Raw genomic sequence first — 17,805 nt, 5'->3', positions numbered from 1 at the left:
CTGCTAGAACTCATACAGGAATTCAGTAAAGTAGCAGGATATAAAATCAATGCACAGAAATCAGTGGCATTCTTATACACCAACAACAAGACAGAAGAGAGACAAATCAAGGAGTCGACCCCATTTACAATTACACCCCAAACCATAAGATACCTAGGAATAAATTTAACCAAAGAGGCAAAGGATCTGTACTCAGAAAACTATAAAATACTCATGAAAGAAATTGAAGAAGACACAAAGAAATGGAAAAACGTTCCATGCTCATGGATTGGGAGAACCAACATTGTGAAGATGTCAATGCTACCTAGAGCAATCTACACATTCGATGCAATCCGCATCAAAATACCATCCACTTTATTCAAAGAAATGGAACAAATAATCCTAAAATTTGTATGGAACCAGAAGAGACCCCGAATAGCCAGAGGAATATTGAAAAAGAAAAGCAAAGCTGGCGGCATCACAATTCCGGACTTCCAGCTCTATTACAAAGCTGTCATCATCAAGACAGTATGGTACTGGCACAAAAACAGACCCATAGATCAATGGAACAGAATCGAGAGCCCAGAAATGGACCCTCAACTCTATGGTCAACTTATCTTTGACAAAGCAGGAAAGAATGTCCAGTGGAAAAAAGACAGTCCTTTCAACAAATGGTGTTGGGAAAATTGGACAGCCACATGCAGAAGAATGAAACTGGACCATTTCCTTACACCACACACAAAAATAGACTCCAAATGGTTGAAAGACCTAAACGTGAGACAGGAGTCCATCAAAATCCTAAAGGAGAACACAGGCAGCAACCTCTTCGACCTCAGCCGCAGCAACTTCTTCCTAGAAACATCGCCAAAGGCACGGGAAGCCAGGGCAAAAATGAACTATTGGGATTTCATCAAGATAAAAAGCTTTTGCACAGCAAAAGAAACAGTCCACAAAACCAAAAGACAACCGACAGAATGGGAGAAAATATTTGCAAATGACTTATCAGATAAAGGGCTAGTATCCAAAATCTATAAAGAACTTATCAAACTCAACACCCGAAGAACAAATGATCCAATCAAGAAATGGGCAGAAGACATGAACAGACATTTTTCCAAAGAAGACATCCAAATGGCCAACAGGCACATGAAAAAGTGCTCAACATCACTTGGCATCAGGGAAATCCAAATCAAAACCTCAATGAGATACCACCTCACACCCGTCAGAATGGCTAAAATTAACAAGTCAGGGAACGACAGATGTTGGCGGGGATGTGGAGAAAGGGGAACCCTCGTACACTGTTGGTGGGAATGCAAGCTGGTGCAACCCCTCTGGAAAACAGTATGGAGGTTCCTCAAACAGTTGAAATTAGAGCTACCGTTCGATCCAGCAATTGCACTACTGGGTATTTACCACAAAGATACAAATGTAGGGACCCGAAGGGGTACGTGCACCCCAATGTTTATAGCAGCAATGTCCACAATAGCCAAACTGTGGAAAGAGCCAAGATGTCCATCGACAGATGAATGGATAAAGAAGAGGTGGTATATATACACAATGGAATATTATGTAGCCATCAAAAGGAATGAGATCTTGCCATTTGCAGTGACGTGGATGGAACTGGAGGGTGTTATGCTTAGTGAAATAAGTCAATCAGAGAAAGACATGTATCATATGACCTCACTGATATGAGGAATTCTTAATCTCAGGAAACAAACTGTTACTGGAGTGGTTGGGGGTGGGAGGGATGGGGTGGCTGGGTGGTAGACATTGGGGAGGGTATGTGCTACGGTGAGCGCTGTGAATTGTGCAAGACTGTTGAATCACAGATCTGTACTTCTGAAACAAATAACGCAACATATTTTAAGAAAAAAGAAAAAGAAGAAGATAGCAGGAGAGGAAGAATGAAGGGGAGTAAGTCAGAGGGGGAGACGAACCAGGAGAGATGATGGACTCTGAAAAACAAACTGAGGGTTCTAGAGGGGAGGAGGGTAGGGGGATGGGTTAGCCTGGTGATGGGTATTAAAGAGGGCACATTCTGCATGGAGCACTGGGTGTTATGAACAAACAATGAATCATGGAACATTACATCAAAAACTAATGATGTAATGTATGGTGATTAACATAACAATAAAAAAATAAAAAAAACATATATGCGTGTGATGGGGTGAGCACTGGGTGTTATACGCAACTGATGAATCACTGAACACTACATCTGCAACTAGTAATGTACTATATTTTGGTTAATTGAATTTAAATTAAAAAAAAGAAACATATGCAGAGAACAGAGATGAGATATGAGGATTCGTCACAATTTTCTATTTCCTTGTGTTAGGCCTTTCTTAAGGCCTGATGGCATTGCTATTACTGGAGTTCATGACTCTATATTCATATAACCCCTCCATCTCTGATGTGGATTTTTAACTCATTCATTCAATAGGTACTTATGTCATACCTACTACGTCTCAGGAAAGAGATGGCAGAATCAGGACTAGGCTCTGGGTTTCCTGCGGGTTGTTTATAGGGGAGAATATATTTTGTTTCTCGTTTTGCAATTTTAAGATTGTCTAAAGATTTTAAATACTGATACCTGATACTGTATAAAAGATACGTTAGAGGTACCCATTACCCCTTTCCAGTAGAAGGGAAAACCCAAGCAGAAGGGAAATCCAAGCCTCCGAGTGTTTTGTTTATAAACGACACAGCAAGTGATGTGGTGAGAATGCAAACCTCGGGATGCTGCTGTGTGTTTTGCAAGTCAGGTTCCCATCCCCCCAGCAACATAACTGACTTTCCCACAAGCCAGACTTTCCACTTCCTTCCCTGGCTCTTATTTCAATAAATGACCTCTTGATGTCATCCACTTGTTCAGTTCAAGTTTCAGCTTAACGTGCACTTCACAGAAACTTTACAAAAATTTCCTTTTCATTTTTTTTACACAAGTTTTACGTCTATCTCATCATCAAATCCTAACAGATCATTTTCCCAGTGCTCTCAGACTCTGATCTCTTCTCACCCCCTCCACACTATTATTCTGTCCGTGGGGAGTGACTGCAAAAAGTCATTCACCTGTCTCTGTTTCTACTCTGTGCCCACCCCACCCATATTCTATTCTCCATGTCAGCAGAATAAACCTCTTAAAACATAAATCTGATCATGTCACTCTCCTGCCCAAGACTCCAAAAGCAACATGAATTGGCCTGTCCATCCCTTGACCTTATCTGCTACCTCTGCCTCACACATTGTTCCAGTTTCAATGTCTTCCTTGCTGTTCCCCAAATATTCCAAGCAGGTTCCATCTCAGGGCATTTGTGCTGGTTTCCTTTACCAGGGATGCCTTTTATGGAGGCACCCCCTGAGCCTGGACCTTTGCTTCATGAAGCATTTGTTCAAGTCTTCTCTGCAGAGACCTTCCCTGACAGCCCGTGTTATGGTAGCACCCTCCCACCACCTCTCTTCTAGAGCATTTATGTCTACCTGGCATTACCTCATTCATTTATTGATATGTGTTTGCTTTCTGTCTCCTCCCACTAAAATGTAAACTTCATGGAAGCAGATACTTGGTCTGTTTTGTTCACAGCTACATCTCCAGGACCTTCAGGACAGTGCCTAAAATAAGAGCGAGGCTCAGTAAATGATTGAGTGAATGAATAAAAGGGACTGGGTACTTTAAAATCTAAGTAAAAAATTCAGATTATATGGCTTTACATATTTTCCTTTACTTACTCTAAGAACTACCCTCCTCTTAGATTCCCATTCAGAATATAACCTTTCTCACTCATGTTTCTATAGACTCTTTATGCTTTTGTAGTTTATTCTTATTGGGTCTGCACTCTAGTGATTTATCTGACTATAAATTGGAATGCACATGAAAGGCTACAGTGTTTTCTTAGCTACACCAAAGCCACAATGTTTTGCCAATCTTACTCTCTTTCACAGTGCCCTGTAAATTTCACATGCCCTGTAAATTTTCTGGTTAATAACAATGTTGACCTCTATTACCTGAAAAGGTTTTCTCTCTTTTTTAATTTTTGAAATAAAGATCTGACTGTTTAAACTTCTATTTGGAAGATACAAATACACCATAGTAACAATGCACGTAAAGATGGCAGAGGTAGAAGGTTTCCCGGAGATAAAAAAAAAAAAAAAATCCATCCCATCATCCCTGGTGTGGATTTTTAATTCATTCATTTAACAAGTTCTTACTTCATACACACTTTGTCTCGGGAAAGAGATGGCAGAATCAAGACTGGGCTCTGTGTTTCCTGAACTGTGGTCTTGTTTACCAGATAGAATATATTTTCTGTTTCTAACTTTGCAATTTTAAGATTGTCTAAAGTTTTTAAATATTGATACCTAATACTGTATAAAAGACCTTTTTTGGTATAAAAGATACTTTAGATGAACACATTTCCCCTTTTCCAGTAGAAATGGATTTCTAAACTTAATTTTTCTTCACTCTTGCAAATATTTGTCAATGTTCCATATTAAGCATAATGTTATTCCTAAATACTAACATACTCTAAACACTAATACATTCTTAGTGACAACTATCAATAATGTTCACTTTATTTTAGAATAAGTTTTACTTGATTATTAACCAGTTCATTAAACATTTGTAGGTTTTGAGTGTCCGGCATGTGACAGTAACTGTCCTTGAAGAGTTTATTTATTTATTTATTTATTTTAAGAGTTTATGTTTAATACGTAACCATTCACAGAGGACATTTAAGAAGACAGCATGTCTGTGGGTGGTTGAATTAAATAAAAACCTAGGCCAGGGATGAGCATGCTGGAAATTTTAAAGGTAAAATGAATCTATTTCATAGGATGATGACTGGCTTGCATCAGTTAATTAACACTTACAGTAGATTTACTGTGGTTACACAAGTGAATAGGAAACTGTCTGTCTTTATAATTTTCACAATATTCTAGTCACCGGGACTAGAATACAATGTGACCAGTGGGATATTAACAACCTGGATGAAAGGTCAAAAGGCGTATCAAGTGACATGGTGTCTGGGAAGGGAGCAGAATGCTTATAGACACTGCATTTCTTCTGCTCATTCTATATTTTTTGATTTCTTCGTATCTGCCAATCCCATATGTTTCATATGGTGAAAGAGAGAGCAAGGATATTTAAATGAAAGACCCGTCGCATGGTCTTACATTATTACCAAAGTTTATAATACAATCACATTGTATCTGTCAAATACTTCTGAGTGATTTTTATGCTAATCTTTAACATGTGGCAGAAGAAACTTCTGAGTATATGACAATTTACATTATATTCATAATTATTTCCATTTTGAGACTGATCTCCTAAGGAATAAGAAAACCTCAGGATAGTTTGATTCTTAAAATGCAAACTGTTTAACTGGTACCAACAACTATGGCACCTGAAAAATAAAAGCTATTCTCAAAATGCTCGCGTTTAAATGCATTGCTTAAATTCTATTGCAAATTACCTTTGTGTTCTGCAACAGACATCATCTGCTACATTTATGGTATTGAATGTCTCTGAGGGTTAGCCTGTTACCCAATCAGTTGAACTCTTCCTAACCACTGATTTCTCAAGGGTACTTACATATTCTTCATAAGCTTCATGGGCTGGAGGAGGGGGTGCCCTGTATCCCGGCACTGTCGGTGCCCCCCGGGCTCGTGGGGTAGGGACACCTCTTGCTACAGGGGGTACTGGAAGAGCTCCACGAGTCACAGTAGTCCCTCGAGGGGTGAGTACACCTCGTCCAGGTGGTGGAGGAGGGGGAATGGCACCCCCACGGCCCCTAGGAGAAACAGGTCATGTACAGATGAGAAACCAGTGATGAGAGAAAGAGACTAAAACAGATAGTTTTCATCTTACCGCCATGTGATGGGAAGAAAACCAAATTTATCTGTATGCATGAGCACGTGTGTGTGTGTGTGTGTGTGTGTGTGTGTGTGTGTGTGTGTGTAATTGAGTTTCTTTAGGCTATAAAGTATTTTGACCTCTGCAGTAGAATAAATTTTGTAAATACTGGCTATGACATCTTATAATGAAACTCATGTAAAATGAAAAAAAAACAAGCCAACACAAACCAACCCACTCATTTTATTCCAGTTTTGCCAAGGAGACTCAGATCAGAGCTTCAGCTAACATATAAATATTTCCTGCTTTTTAAAAGTTCCCCTTATGCCAACTTTGCTTTTACAAAAGACCTACATTAGCACCTGTTTTCACTAACTGAAAGAAATCAGAAGATTCCTGCTTTTCTGAAAACTGTGAAAAGCAAAACTAATGTTCAGCATTTGTTTTGTAGCAGGCCATTGTAGGGGCAGCGTGCACCCCGAGCAGCTAGAGGGCCCCACCAAGCTCCTTCCCCAGGAACTACACTCAGCATTTCAACATCAAGCCGCCAGAGCTTTGAACTGTGTGAACATCTGTGCTTTATCTCCATTTATTTTGTGCATCCATTAGCAGTACCAGAAGAGCCTGAGAGGTTATTTTTCCGGGGTCTGGGAACACTCAAAAAAAATTTCCATGTAAATTAATGGTAATTGCTTCTTTGCTTTATGCCATTTCAGCTTATGAAAGGTCTCATAGGCATGCTGGATAGCAAGGCAAACCTGTATGACTCACTGGACCATCCATGAGACTGAACTGCTGAATGTCAATGTCTCCTCCATGTTGGAGGTTATTGACAGTGAGGTGCAATGTTGTATTTACAAAAAAAAAAAAATCTTTCTGCACTGTCATACTTTAGTAAAATGTGGAACTCTAAGCACAGTGATATCATTCTGCTTCTTCCAGTAGCTGAAGCTTGAGGTCACTGAAATCACAAATCATTGTCACTGATTTGTCATCATGCATACAACCCCCTGAACTGGTACCATCACTAATATAATTTGTTTTCCTAGGGTAACTATGGTGTTAGTGAAATACGTCAGGATTCTGCAATAAAAAAAAAGACTGAATGCTCTGTACTATGGTGCTTGACACAAAAGTAACTTGTATTAAAAGCCTAAGATCAAATGGTTGCAGCCAACTTTTATGGTTTTCCAAGGCCTTTGGAAAGGTTGAGTGTTTGAAGTCTTTGGGCAAAAGCGTGGTTATTTCACTTTTTATTATGTCTGAAAGGCTGGCCTCCAGAAAGCACTGCTTTCAGCAGGAACGCTAAAGCTTTGGGAAAAATAATGATCATTGGGATGTCAACAATCACACTGTTTGGCTGTGTCCACAGATGGGGGATGTAGGTTATGCTTTCTGCTATGAATAGCAGTCAGCTGGCTCTTTCTTGCTTGCAGAAAAATGAGCTTTTGTGAGTGAACAGTAAGAATGCTGGTAGAGTTTTTAAAAGTTTTAAATAGATTATAGAGCTGATGAATAGAGAAATTATCAGAGAACTTCTTTTAAGTCTAATGTACAGAGAATGCTCTCCTGGATTGGGGAAGGTGAAATACAAAAGACCCAGAAGGCCCGGTGCCTGCTTCAAATACAACAATAGCTGAGAATACACTATACTATATTATCATGATAATATAAAACACATCTATGAAAAGGATGTAAAGACCAACTTTACTTCCACTGGGCCTCCAAGTATCAATCTGTTTTCTCCTAAGTAGCGTGAGCATATGTCCGGGTTTGCCTAGAATAGTTCTGATTTACAACTGTTGTCCTAGCTTCCTGTTCAGTTTAGCACTTTAACACTCTGAAAAGTACCCAGATGTGGGTAGTAAATTATATGTCACCCTGCTTTATACTACATTCACAAGTGCTGTCTATCCCACTGAATAATCACAGGTGAGTAAGTGGTATAACTCCCTGGGCTTAAGGTGGATTTCTTTTTTTTTTTTTTTTTTTCTAATGGGTAAAATCAGATCTCTGAATCTGTAACAATTCTTCCTGCTTTAGAATTATATGATGCTCAGGACACCTGGGTGGCTCAGCTGGTTGAGCGTCGACTCTTGATTTCAGCTCGAGTCATGATCTCAGGATGGTCAGACTGAGCCCCATGTGGGGCTCTGTGCTCAACGGGGAGTCTTCTTGAGATTCTCTCTCTCCCTCTCCCTTTGCTCCTCTCCCTGCTCAAGCTCTCTCTCTTTCTCTCTCTAAAATTTTTTTTTAAATTGTATGATGCTCATATCAAATCTGATTTCCCATCCCATTCCTCTCCCAGTTGCATCACAAACACAGCCCTAGCCAACCTATCTCCTGAATCTGATTCATCACCTCCTATATGTTGTGTCCTTTCCTTGGAATTTTAATCTCACATCCCTCTTCCCCAGTTCAACTGAAATTTCACATCACCTATTTTAGGATACTGGCCCTGGCTGAATCTACACTGCAGTATTCTTCATTTTTCTGACTTCTCGAAAGTTTTCCATCCTTAATTCTCTACTGACTGCTCATTCCCGAACTGAATGTAATCTAGTTATTGCCTCCCCACTTTGCTGAAAATACTCTTGACTGAGATTACTGGTAACCTACCAGTTTCCAAATCCACTGGATTCATTTACAGTCCCCATTCCACTGCACTTGTTATATTTATCTCTGTGGATTGATTACTAGCTGGAAAATGTCTTCTTTGGACTCTTGCATTCTCTAACGCTAATGATGACTATTACCTGTTTCATTCCTAACACATGCCATATCCTGGATTATATGCCTTATATCAGAGGTTCCTTCATTTGTCTGCATATTAGAATTTCCTGAATACTTTGAAAAATTCTAAATTCCAGGCCACACCCCAGGCCAATTAAATCACAATCTCTAACGGCAGGAAACTCTCAGTGATTCTGAAGTGCAAACCAATTTGGGAACCACTGCCTTATATGTATCACTTAATTTAAAAACCTTGACAACGTTGTTATGTAGCTAATCCTGAGATATTTTAAAGGTTCAGTACCAAGTCATGGAAAGTACAAGTCACTCGCTCAAGGTCACACTACCAATCCATAGACCTTGAATTAATTATAGGAATAATTATATTCTTTGTGTAACTTGGTTCTTCACCTAATCTTAGTTGATGATGTCATTAATCTCTAACTAGGCTAGACATCAGAGAGTTATCCTTGTTATGGGCCAAATATCCTTTCTTCTCCAACCTCTGATTGGACACTAATTCCTATAAACTCTAATCTCTAACCTAGTACTGTATCTCTATAGTCCAAAGAGTGTTTTCTGTTTTGGATAATGGACTTGTCTTCTTACTGGCTTCCATGCCATAAGTCAGTGTGTTTCTGTCTGTCTCTCTTTGACTGCTCTAATTTTTCTCTCTCACTTACAGTGATGACTGAGTAGTCTTTCTTAGAAACAAGTATGATTACTCCCTTCTTTCACAAACTCCATTAGTTCTATGTATTAATTCTTATTGTAGTAAACAAAAGCTTCCAAAATCTGCCCCTAATGTTTTATTCTCTGCAGTTTGCTCTCAATCAATATATAGTGATAATGTGTGTCAGAGATGTCAAATATCTTAATTCTTTAATTATGTACTATAAATTATTATATAGACATAATGCTTTGTTCTCTGGTATGCATAATTACTGGAAGATTAGTTTTTATAGATATATTTATTGAAATGAAAATTGCTTTAATTAAATACATTTTCAACAAATTATTATAGAAGTTTTCAAATATCCCAGGCACCATTCTTTTTGAATATAGGTGCAATTGAATGACTTAATAAAGTCATAATTTCATAAGTATGTACAAATTAGCATCCATTAACTCATGTTTTCAAAAGCTTTCTAATCAATATGATTTTCTGCTTTGTGAAGCTCTTTCCTTATTCTTTTTTAATTGTAGATACTTTCCATCATGTGGTTTGAAATAGAAGACAACAGAATTCTGGTCCATTTACTTTCATTAACGTTAATACATTAATGATATCAATATAGCACTGAAGTGAGGTTTAAATTTCAACAATTTTATCTTCTTTTTACATATGTAGTATCAGATTTGTATGATATATGGGATATTAAAAAACAAAACTTTCAAACAAATTTTTTTCTAACATATTTAAAAATCTAGACCACAATGCACTATTCTTTATTAAACCATTAAAGATTAATATTTTAGAATGGAACTTTACTGAAATTGAAATCTTATATGATCCACTCAAATACTCAAATATAATGTTACATTAAGGACCATCAATAACAAAACAAAATCTATTAATAAGATTTTATAATCTCAAAAGCAAGTTAATGCATTATTTTTTTTAAATTGTCCTAATTTCAGGAATATAGAATAAAACTTGTCCCCTCTTTGTAGACTTTCTAAATATATATTTGGTTACACCACATAAAACTAAATATATATTAGGTTACAGTTTCATTATTTAAGGCATATGATTTAATCAATTTAGGATTACCTGCAATGATATCATTTCACAACCCATCATGATGAGGTTAGAAATATACAAGGTTTTATAAAAGACTGATTCCATAAAAAGTATATCCATAAAAAAGTTATGTCACATTAATTTTTAGCAATAAAAAATGTTCTTAATTAGCATTACAGAGCTCTTATTTTCATCTTTAGGGATAAAAATGTAATAATCTCTAGAAGATTTTAAGTTTTCCTTTAGTCAAACGTAATTTTCAGAATTGCCACATTTTATTCTTAAATAGCTATTGCCTTGGTATTTTACTTGGATATTTATGATATTTATCATTTTTTATTTTTTTCTGATTAACTACAAAATGGAGGTGTTTATGATTAAAATGTTAAAACTGATTTTTTGACACTGGTGGTTGACAATATTTGGGGCATAATTTAATAAACAAATTGAATCAGCAAAGTATCCTAAAATCTCTGAAGATGATTTCTGTGCAAGGTATAAAATAATATTCTAGATCTACGTCCTTTAGAGATTTGAAGGCCAGCTCTAACAGGGTAGAGAGAATGACTGAATTACAGTCTATGTGGAAAGGCTGTGAGTATCTTTTACCTTACCTCTTCACAAACCAATGCTTTCTATTGAAAGCTTGACTAATTCAGAATTGTACAAAACAAATTCTGATGCAGAAAGATTCCATTTTTTTTTTTCTGCAAAGTGAATAATACCCAATAAAATCCTCTCTGTTGACCAAAGACATTGCAAAGTCAAATGTACCTGAACTTTCAATACTCTTACCATCAGCCATACAAGAAGTGTGCTTCTGGATTTTTGGACTAGTGGTGCATCTTTTATCTACCTATCCATCTAAGTGTCTACCTACCTAGCTAATCATCACCTGTCTCTCTACCAATCCAGAAAGACACATCTTTAACTTTCTCTTCATGCAATGTCATCCTGGTTCAAAAAAATAATTGTATCATCTGCATGCTCTAATCTTGAGGACAGAACCACCAAGAAGAAAGTCTCAGGTTTGCACCTCTTATTTTCTTAGGATAGTTGTTAAAAGCTCTACCTGTGAATTCTAGAGTCAGACTGCTTGTGTAACCTTGGGCAAATTCTTGACACCTTTCTGTACCTCGATTTGTCACCTGTGAATAATACTTAACCCCAGTACAGAAGACTTGATGAGTTAATTTATGAAAGTGCTTATGCATTATGTAAGCATTCAATGTCATGGTTTTTGTCGTGGTGGCTGGTGTTGTTGTTTATTCCTAGCTGTGACCATGGCACAGAGCAGGTTGGCAAAGGCTTGCCATCCTCGTTTGCTGTTAATTCATTTCAAGTGAGAGCTAATGTACCTTGAAGGGGTTGTGGGAGCTATTCTGATCCCTCTGCCTCTAATACCTCTGCCACGACCAGAGTCCTCTGAGCCATTTAAGTAAGATAATTCACGTAGTTGTTCCTGGCGAATTTCATCATTGTAGTCCTAGGGAAACAAAAACAAAGAACATGACCTGATGAGTTAAAATGGGGCATGGGGGTTCTTAGAGCTGAACAAACACAGTATGAAAGGACATTTTTCATCTATTTCCTGGAGCCTTGTATATGAAAATCTAAAATGATGTAGAAGTGTATATACTTTAAATTCCTATTTTTATATACAGAAATTGAAGTTGCTTCTTTTATCAAGGAAGTACTCAGCAGGAAATCAGATGAAATGTGCTGGGATATCACTTGATGTGTTAGCCAGAAAAGGAAAGACAGCAATATAGAACAAAATCGTGGAATATACCAAAGTGATGATTAGCATAAAGATTACCGAAAAACAACTCTACTGGGATGGTATGTGTAAATTGCGAATGACTGCATGATACTCAAAAAGCTAGTGATGCATAAACCAAAAAGGGGCAATCTCAAGTCCCGAAGTAGACACTGTGTTAAAATCATAAAGAAGGGCAAATCATATGGCACAGTTTCAGACAACTGAGAAGCTGTGCGATCCAACCAAACAACTTGATGGACAATATTTAAAAATAAGGAATTTTCTGTGTTCTAGCATTGGGATGATGGAAAGATAGCCATAGTAAAAGGCAAATTTCACAGCAATAACCAGAGATTCAGTCAAAGTCAAAGGGACTTTCTTTATCTTTCATCAGTGTGGAAATATATCAATCATTTTAATGGGACCAAAGAATGGATTTGGGTCACTAATGATGAATACTCTTTAAAAAACAAATATCAGTCTTAAAAAAAAATAAAAAATAAAAAAATAAAAATAATAAAAATAAAAAACAAATATCAGTCTTACTTGTCTCTCCTTTTATTAATACACACACACACACACACCCCACACACACACCCTTGCTTGAATAATACAAAACTGAATAATTGGTTATTTTTACCAAATGGCCAATCTGATTAAATTCTTTTTCAGTAAACCTAAGTTTAAGTGAAATCACTGTAGTGGATTTGCTAGTGCTGGAGAGGAGCCTAGAAGTGGACACTCAAAATATCTGTAAAGGGCAGGCTGACAGAAATGATGTTTGAAGCCTAGTTGTGGGCCCAAAAGCCAAGTATATCATCTCACCAATGTTGCCAGTTTAGCTCTGCATATATGTCTACAGTAATATTAACTGAACACTGTGCATCCTCACCTACACACCTCTGTTTAGAAAAAGGCAGGGATGCATTCAGCCTACAAGGATTTCTAATGCACAGCTTTATCTTATGCTCCCAAAATTGCCTTGATTATAAGCAGAAGTACTAGTCACTCCAAAGCATTTATCTTCTTATTTTTAACATGTTGCTTTCATGTTCATCCTCTTCAGCACCTCATAATTGGGTTCAAGTGCAGTTGGCTGACAGAAGAGCTATACAGTAGAAAATTACAGTTTCCACTGTAATATATATATTCCACTTCTACTTCTTAATTTTCACATTCAAGCAACCATCAAATTGAAGAATAAACATGTCTATTATTTCATTAGGATCAGGGAATGTGATGAATTGTTACTTCTGATGAACTGATAATTCACCTGAGTGAACTGATCAGCCACCATTAAAATGAAAAATTAATTTCCATTATTTTCCCATGTAATATTCCTAATTGGCAAGAGGATCACTGCAGTTTCTTATCCGAGGAAAACCCATGAACTCTCAGGGTCCTTATGAATTATAAAATGAGATAGATTTTCCTTGTTGGCAACACTGAAATTTAAAAATTAAGAAATTGCAGATGAATCCAATATATGTAAATTTTACTTTTATGCTAGAATCAGAAAATGTAATAATGTAGATGTAGTCTCATAAAGAAGAGGGGGAGGAAGAGACTGGGGAGAAAATAAGGGTGAAGGAGGAGAAACATATTAACCAGACAGTATGAAAGAATAATTCCCAATTTGATCAGGCCTCCCTGCATCCATATCTTGGAAAGGTCCCATCACACTGACTCTAGAATTATCCAGGTGATTTGTTTTAGCCAATTGGACAAGAAGAAAGGTGACAAAAGCAAAGACTTGAAAACTGCTTCCATACTGGGGCTTGCCCTTTCTTGCCACCAGGTGAAGAAGCCCAGGCTGGTTTTCTGGATAATGAGGACCATGTGGAGAGAGGCTCCACTCACCCCTTCCCTCCCACCATCCCATCTGAGTTCCCAAACATGTGATTGAGGCCATCCTGGGCCATCCAATATGAGTCAAGTTGATGAAGAGTGGAAAATCACCTTCTCACCCCCAGAATGGGTAGAAATAAATAATTAAGTGGTGCTTTAAGTCAGCATTCTGGTGGTTTATTTTCTGCAAAAACCAACAAATAACAGAGGGGGCTGGTCAGCATGGAACATGAGAGACCGACGTCAGAGAGGCATACTTCAGCAGCCTTTTTCCTCTCCTGTCCAAAGGAGGGTGCATAGGCCCAGGTGTGATCTACACGTTTCTTGTAGGGCAGGTACAGCCCTAGTATGGAGGTAACAATAGCTAATGTCATACTCTAGTGTCATTAAAGTTTGAACTGTCCACTTGAAACACTTTATTCAGAGTCTACGTTCACCGATCCAACTGCAGATTGGAATTCAGCTTCTAGACAGAAACCTGCTAACCTGGAGAGAATCTGTTTATCTTATGAATATTTGACTCTGTGGGTTAATTCTTAGTGTAAGCAAAACAACTATTGTTGATATATAATCAAGTTTTCTATGAGCTTAGCTAGATACTTTGTTTAAAGAAATGGATCATCTTCCAGGGTTGTGGCGGTCAGGAGAATACAGACCTCTGACTACAGATGTAATTGACTAAGAATCCCAGTTGCTCTCTTCTGAAATCCTATTGCTCCCAAGGCCATGCTCCCCAAGGACAACTCCTAGTCAATGACCAAATGTGGTCAAGATGCTAAAATAGGCCCATTCCTGGGAGTCGCGGGATCCCTCTGCCTGTGCTTCAAGGATTCTCTGACAACCTTGCTGAACTGGCTGTTTCTTTTTAAGATTTATTTACTTATTTTAGAAGGGGGAGGAGAGAGACAGAGAGAGAGAGAGAGAGAATCTCTAGCAGACGCCCCACCAAGCATGAAGCCCTACACGGGGCTCGATCTCACGACCTGGAGATCATGATCTGAGTGGAAACCAAGAGTTGGACACTCAACCGAGTCACCCAGGCGCCCCTGAACTTGCTTTTAATGTTGTTGCACCAGGACAGTCTAGGCCCTTCCATCTCTCTTTCCTTTCAATCAAATATTGTAGTGTGAGGGCTCTCCAGTCTTCCTTGGCTCCCTTATTATTTTTGTTGTTGTTGTTACAAGAACATTTTCCCTATCAAAATCCTTATGTGTATAATCCCAATTTGGCATCTGCTTCTTGGAGGGCACAGATGAATATACAAAGTGTTGAGGAAACCAAGTTCCTAAGATTACAAAGCTGAAAGATTTGATAAATACACTAATGTTAATGCTTGTGGAACTTACTTTGTTCAACACACCTTATACTCTGATTAAATTGGAGTACTTGCAGTTCTCTTACTTAAAAATGGTTATATACAGATTAAACGTGAAACGTGAAGCTGATCATTGATTACCAAAAAGGGTAGTAATTGATATTTTTTAAGAAAATGAATGTATATTGCCCAATTTTTTAACACCTCACTTAATAGGACAATATTAAAGAGTCATGGAGTGGACAGACACAAACCATATCTTGGGCAGGAGACCAGAACAATCTGGTTGGCTCAGATAAACTGCAGCAACAATGAAAAGCTGTGTGTGCGTGTGTGTGGTGGGGTAAGAGAGAGAATATGGCAAACCGCAAAAAAATTTAGGAGTCTTCGACTGGGAAGTATATGATATGATTGGGAAAGGTAGGGACAAAAGACATTTTTAGGTACAGAGACGGTTAGAAGTAGAACATTAACCAGATAAAAGAAACAATGAGGGAAAAAAAGTTTAGAGGTGGAGAATTTGTATTTGGTCTTTTTAAGATTTTATTTATTTATTTGAGAGAGAGAGAGAGAGAGAGAGAGAGAATGTGCTCGATGTGGGGTAAGGGCAGAGGGAGAGGGAGAAGCAGACTCCCTGCTGAGCAGGGAGCCGGATGTGGTGCTGGGTCCCATGATCCTGGGATCATGACCTGAGCTAAAGGCAGACCCGTAACCCACTGAGCTACCAGGTGCCCGTTGTAGTTGGTCTTAATCACCTTAGGTTTAAAATGCCAAAGTGACATTAAGTGTTATCTTAGAAATTCAGATCTGGGTTGGGAGAGTAAATTTGAAAGTCATCTGCACATATTTGTGATAACAGAATATTAGCACAAAGATTGTATAAGAGATTAGTAAAATAATGCAGTGATAAAAATTTTCTAATACTTTTCATGTTAATTTGTATCACTAAAGATGTCAGTTAACTTATTAAATACAATGTTTGGATCATTAAGTGTTAAAAGACCAGGTCTTTTAATAAACTCAAGTTTTTCTAATTAGACAACCAAAATATATACACCACTGTATTTATAGTAATGAAGCATCTACATGTTGCAAATAAATATGGAAGAGAACTTTTTTAATGCCCACATGCAAGGATAGTTGATACTAAATATTTTCTAGACTGAATATATTCTGTGGATTATTTTTATAATATAAATATAATTTTCTAAACCCTAAATTCTGTAATTTTATATTATAGTGCTTTTTCCAGTCTTCATTAAGCACAGATCTAATTTTCAATTAATCTTTCATAACTAGAACATGAGTCTACCTGAAGCTAGTATATCCAGTTGAACATTTAACTGTGGCATGTGTTGTTGATGCTTCAGTTATATAAAATCATTTTTTTGAGTTATATAAAACCTTAAAGATACAAGTAAACAAAACATTCCAAGTTTACCTTATATATATTATCTTATAAAAAATATATAACCACATAGTTCACCTGAGTGGTACTGAGTTCTAAGGTTCTAGAGTCATAAAATAATTATACCTATGAATGGGTGATTATAGTTTTATGGCATTTATAATTTTAACGCCCAATTCGCTAGCACATACATTCACTGAAAAGTAAAAATATAAGTTTATAGGTAGTAATTATGATCATTTGTATTTTAGTATTATTTTCTTTCTTATTTGATATTAAAAGACCTTTGAGAGAGAAAGAGATAGAGATAGAAAAATAAATACTTAAGCATGTGAGAAAGTTCATAAGGGACAAAGAAAAGTTATGACAATTCAGGATGAACAAGAATGGAAAAATTAATTTCCAGTCATTTAAGATAAATAAGTAATAAAATAAACATTTTAACAAATAAACATAATATAAAATATTATTTATAAAAAATAAATAATAAAATAATAAATGTAAAAAATAAAATCTTATGTATTTAACTTGTGTGCGAAACCAGAATATTACAAAATTTTTTAAATAAAACTTACCCATATTATAAAGACAATGTTCTGTCAAGAAGAAAATGAGTTATACTTACTGATGAACTTTAATACCATTTTAGATAAGATTCGAAATTACTGGGATTTCACACTTCAAGGTATACCAACAGTAAATAAATCATACACACATTAAAAACACACTTTGCCTTGCAGATGAGTTAAAAGGTGCTTTACAAATGCTGATTGGTTCGATCTGCAGCTTTGGTTTCAGACAGAAGGGATTGTTAACAGTGAACTTTCAAATGAATCTATCAAGGCTTAAATAACACACGCATACCACACACAAGCACATTTTAGGATTGATTCAAATTTTAACTTTATTTTTCCTATAATGTCCAAAATTTTGCTTGTTTGCTACCAAAATCAGTTTTTAAAAATTGCCCCCTTGAAATAAAAACAAAGATATTTACAGTATTTGTTATATATTCCTTTTGCTCAGGGTGAGGCAAATTAGCCCTATGAAACAATTTCCATGAAACTCATGCGCGCTCCTTTCTATATCTCTGACAAGGCCCTCCCACTGTGACGGCATATGGTGTAAACGGTATACACAAAAGCTCAGAGCAGACAGATGTTTGGATGTT

The 17,805-nt window shown here is 36.9% G+C and overlaps 1 protein-coding gene across 3 annotated transcripts in view; it reads right to left on the bottom strand.

Moving 5' to 3' along the window:
- KHDRBS2 (KH RNA binding domain containing, signal transduction associated 2) overlaps window positions 1-17,805 on the bottom strand; it is a 567,172-nt gene that overhangs the window by 192,660 nt on the left and 356,707 nt on the right. For all 3 annotated transcript variants that reach the window (XM_028097797.1, XM_088024326.1, XM_028097796.1), the window contains exons 5-6: window positions 11,660-11,787; window positions 5,564-5,762 (exon numbers count right to left, since the gene is read on the bottom strand). In XM_028097797.1, the coding sequence (XP_027953598.1) occupies window positions 5,564-5,762; window positions 11,660-11,787 (327 nt within the window). The remainder of the gene's footprint in view (window positions 1-5,563; window positions 5,763-11,659; window positions 11,788-17,805) is intronic.

The sequence above is a fragment of the Eumetopias jubatus genome, unplaced genomic scaffold, assembly GCF_037043125.1.
Source record: "Eumetopias jubatus isolate StellerSeaLion01/CBP00866 unplaced genomic scaffold, mEumJub1_p1.0 scaffold_6, whole genome shotgun sequence".
Classification (NCBI taxonomy): domain Eukaryota; kingdom Metazoa; phylum Chordata; class Mammalia; order Carnivora; family Otariidae; genus Eumetopias; species Eumetopias jubatus.
This window is presented reverse-complemented; position numbering and strand designations above follow the sequence as displayed.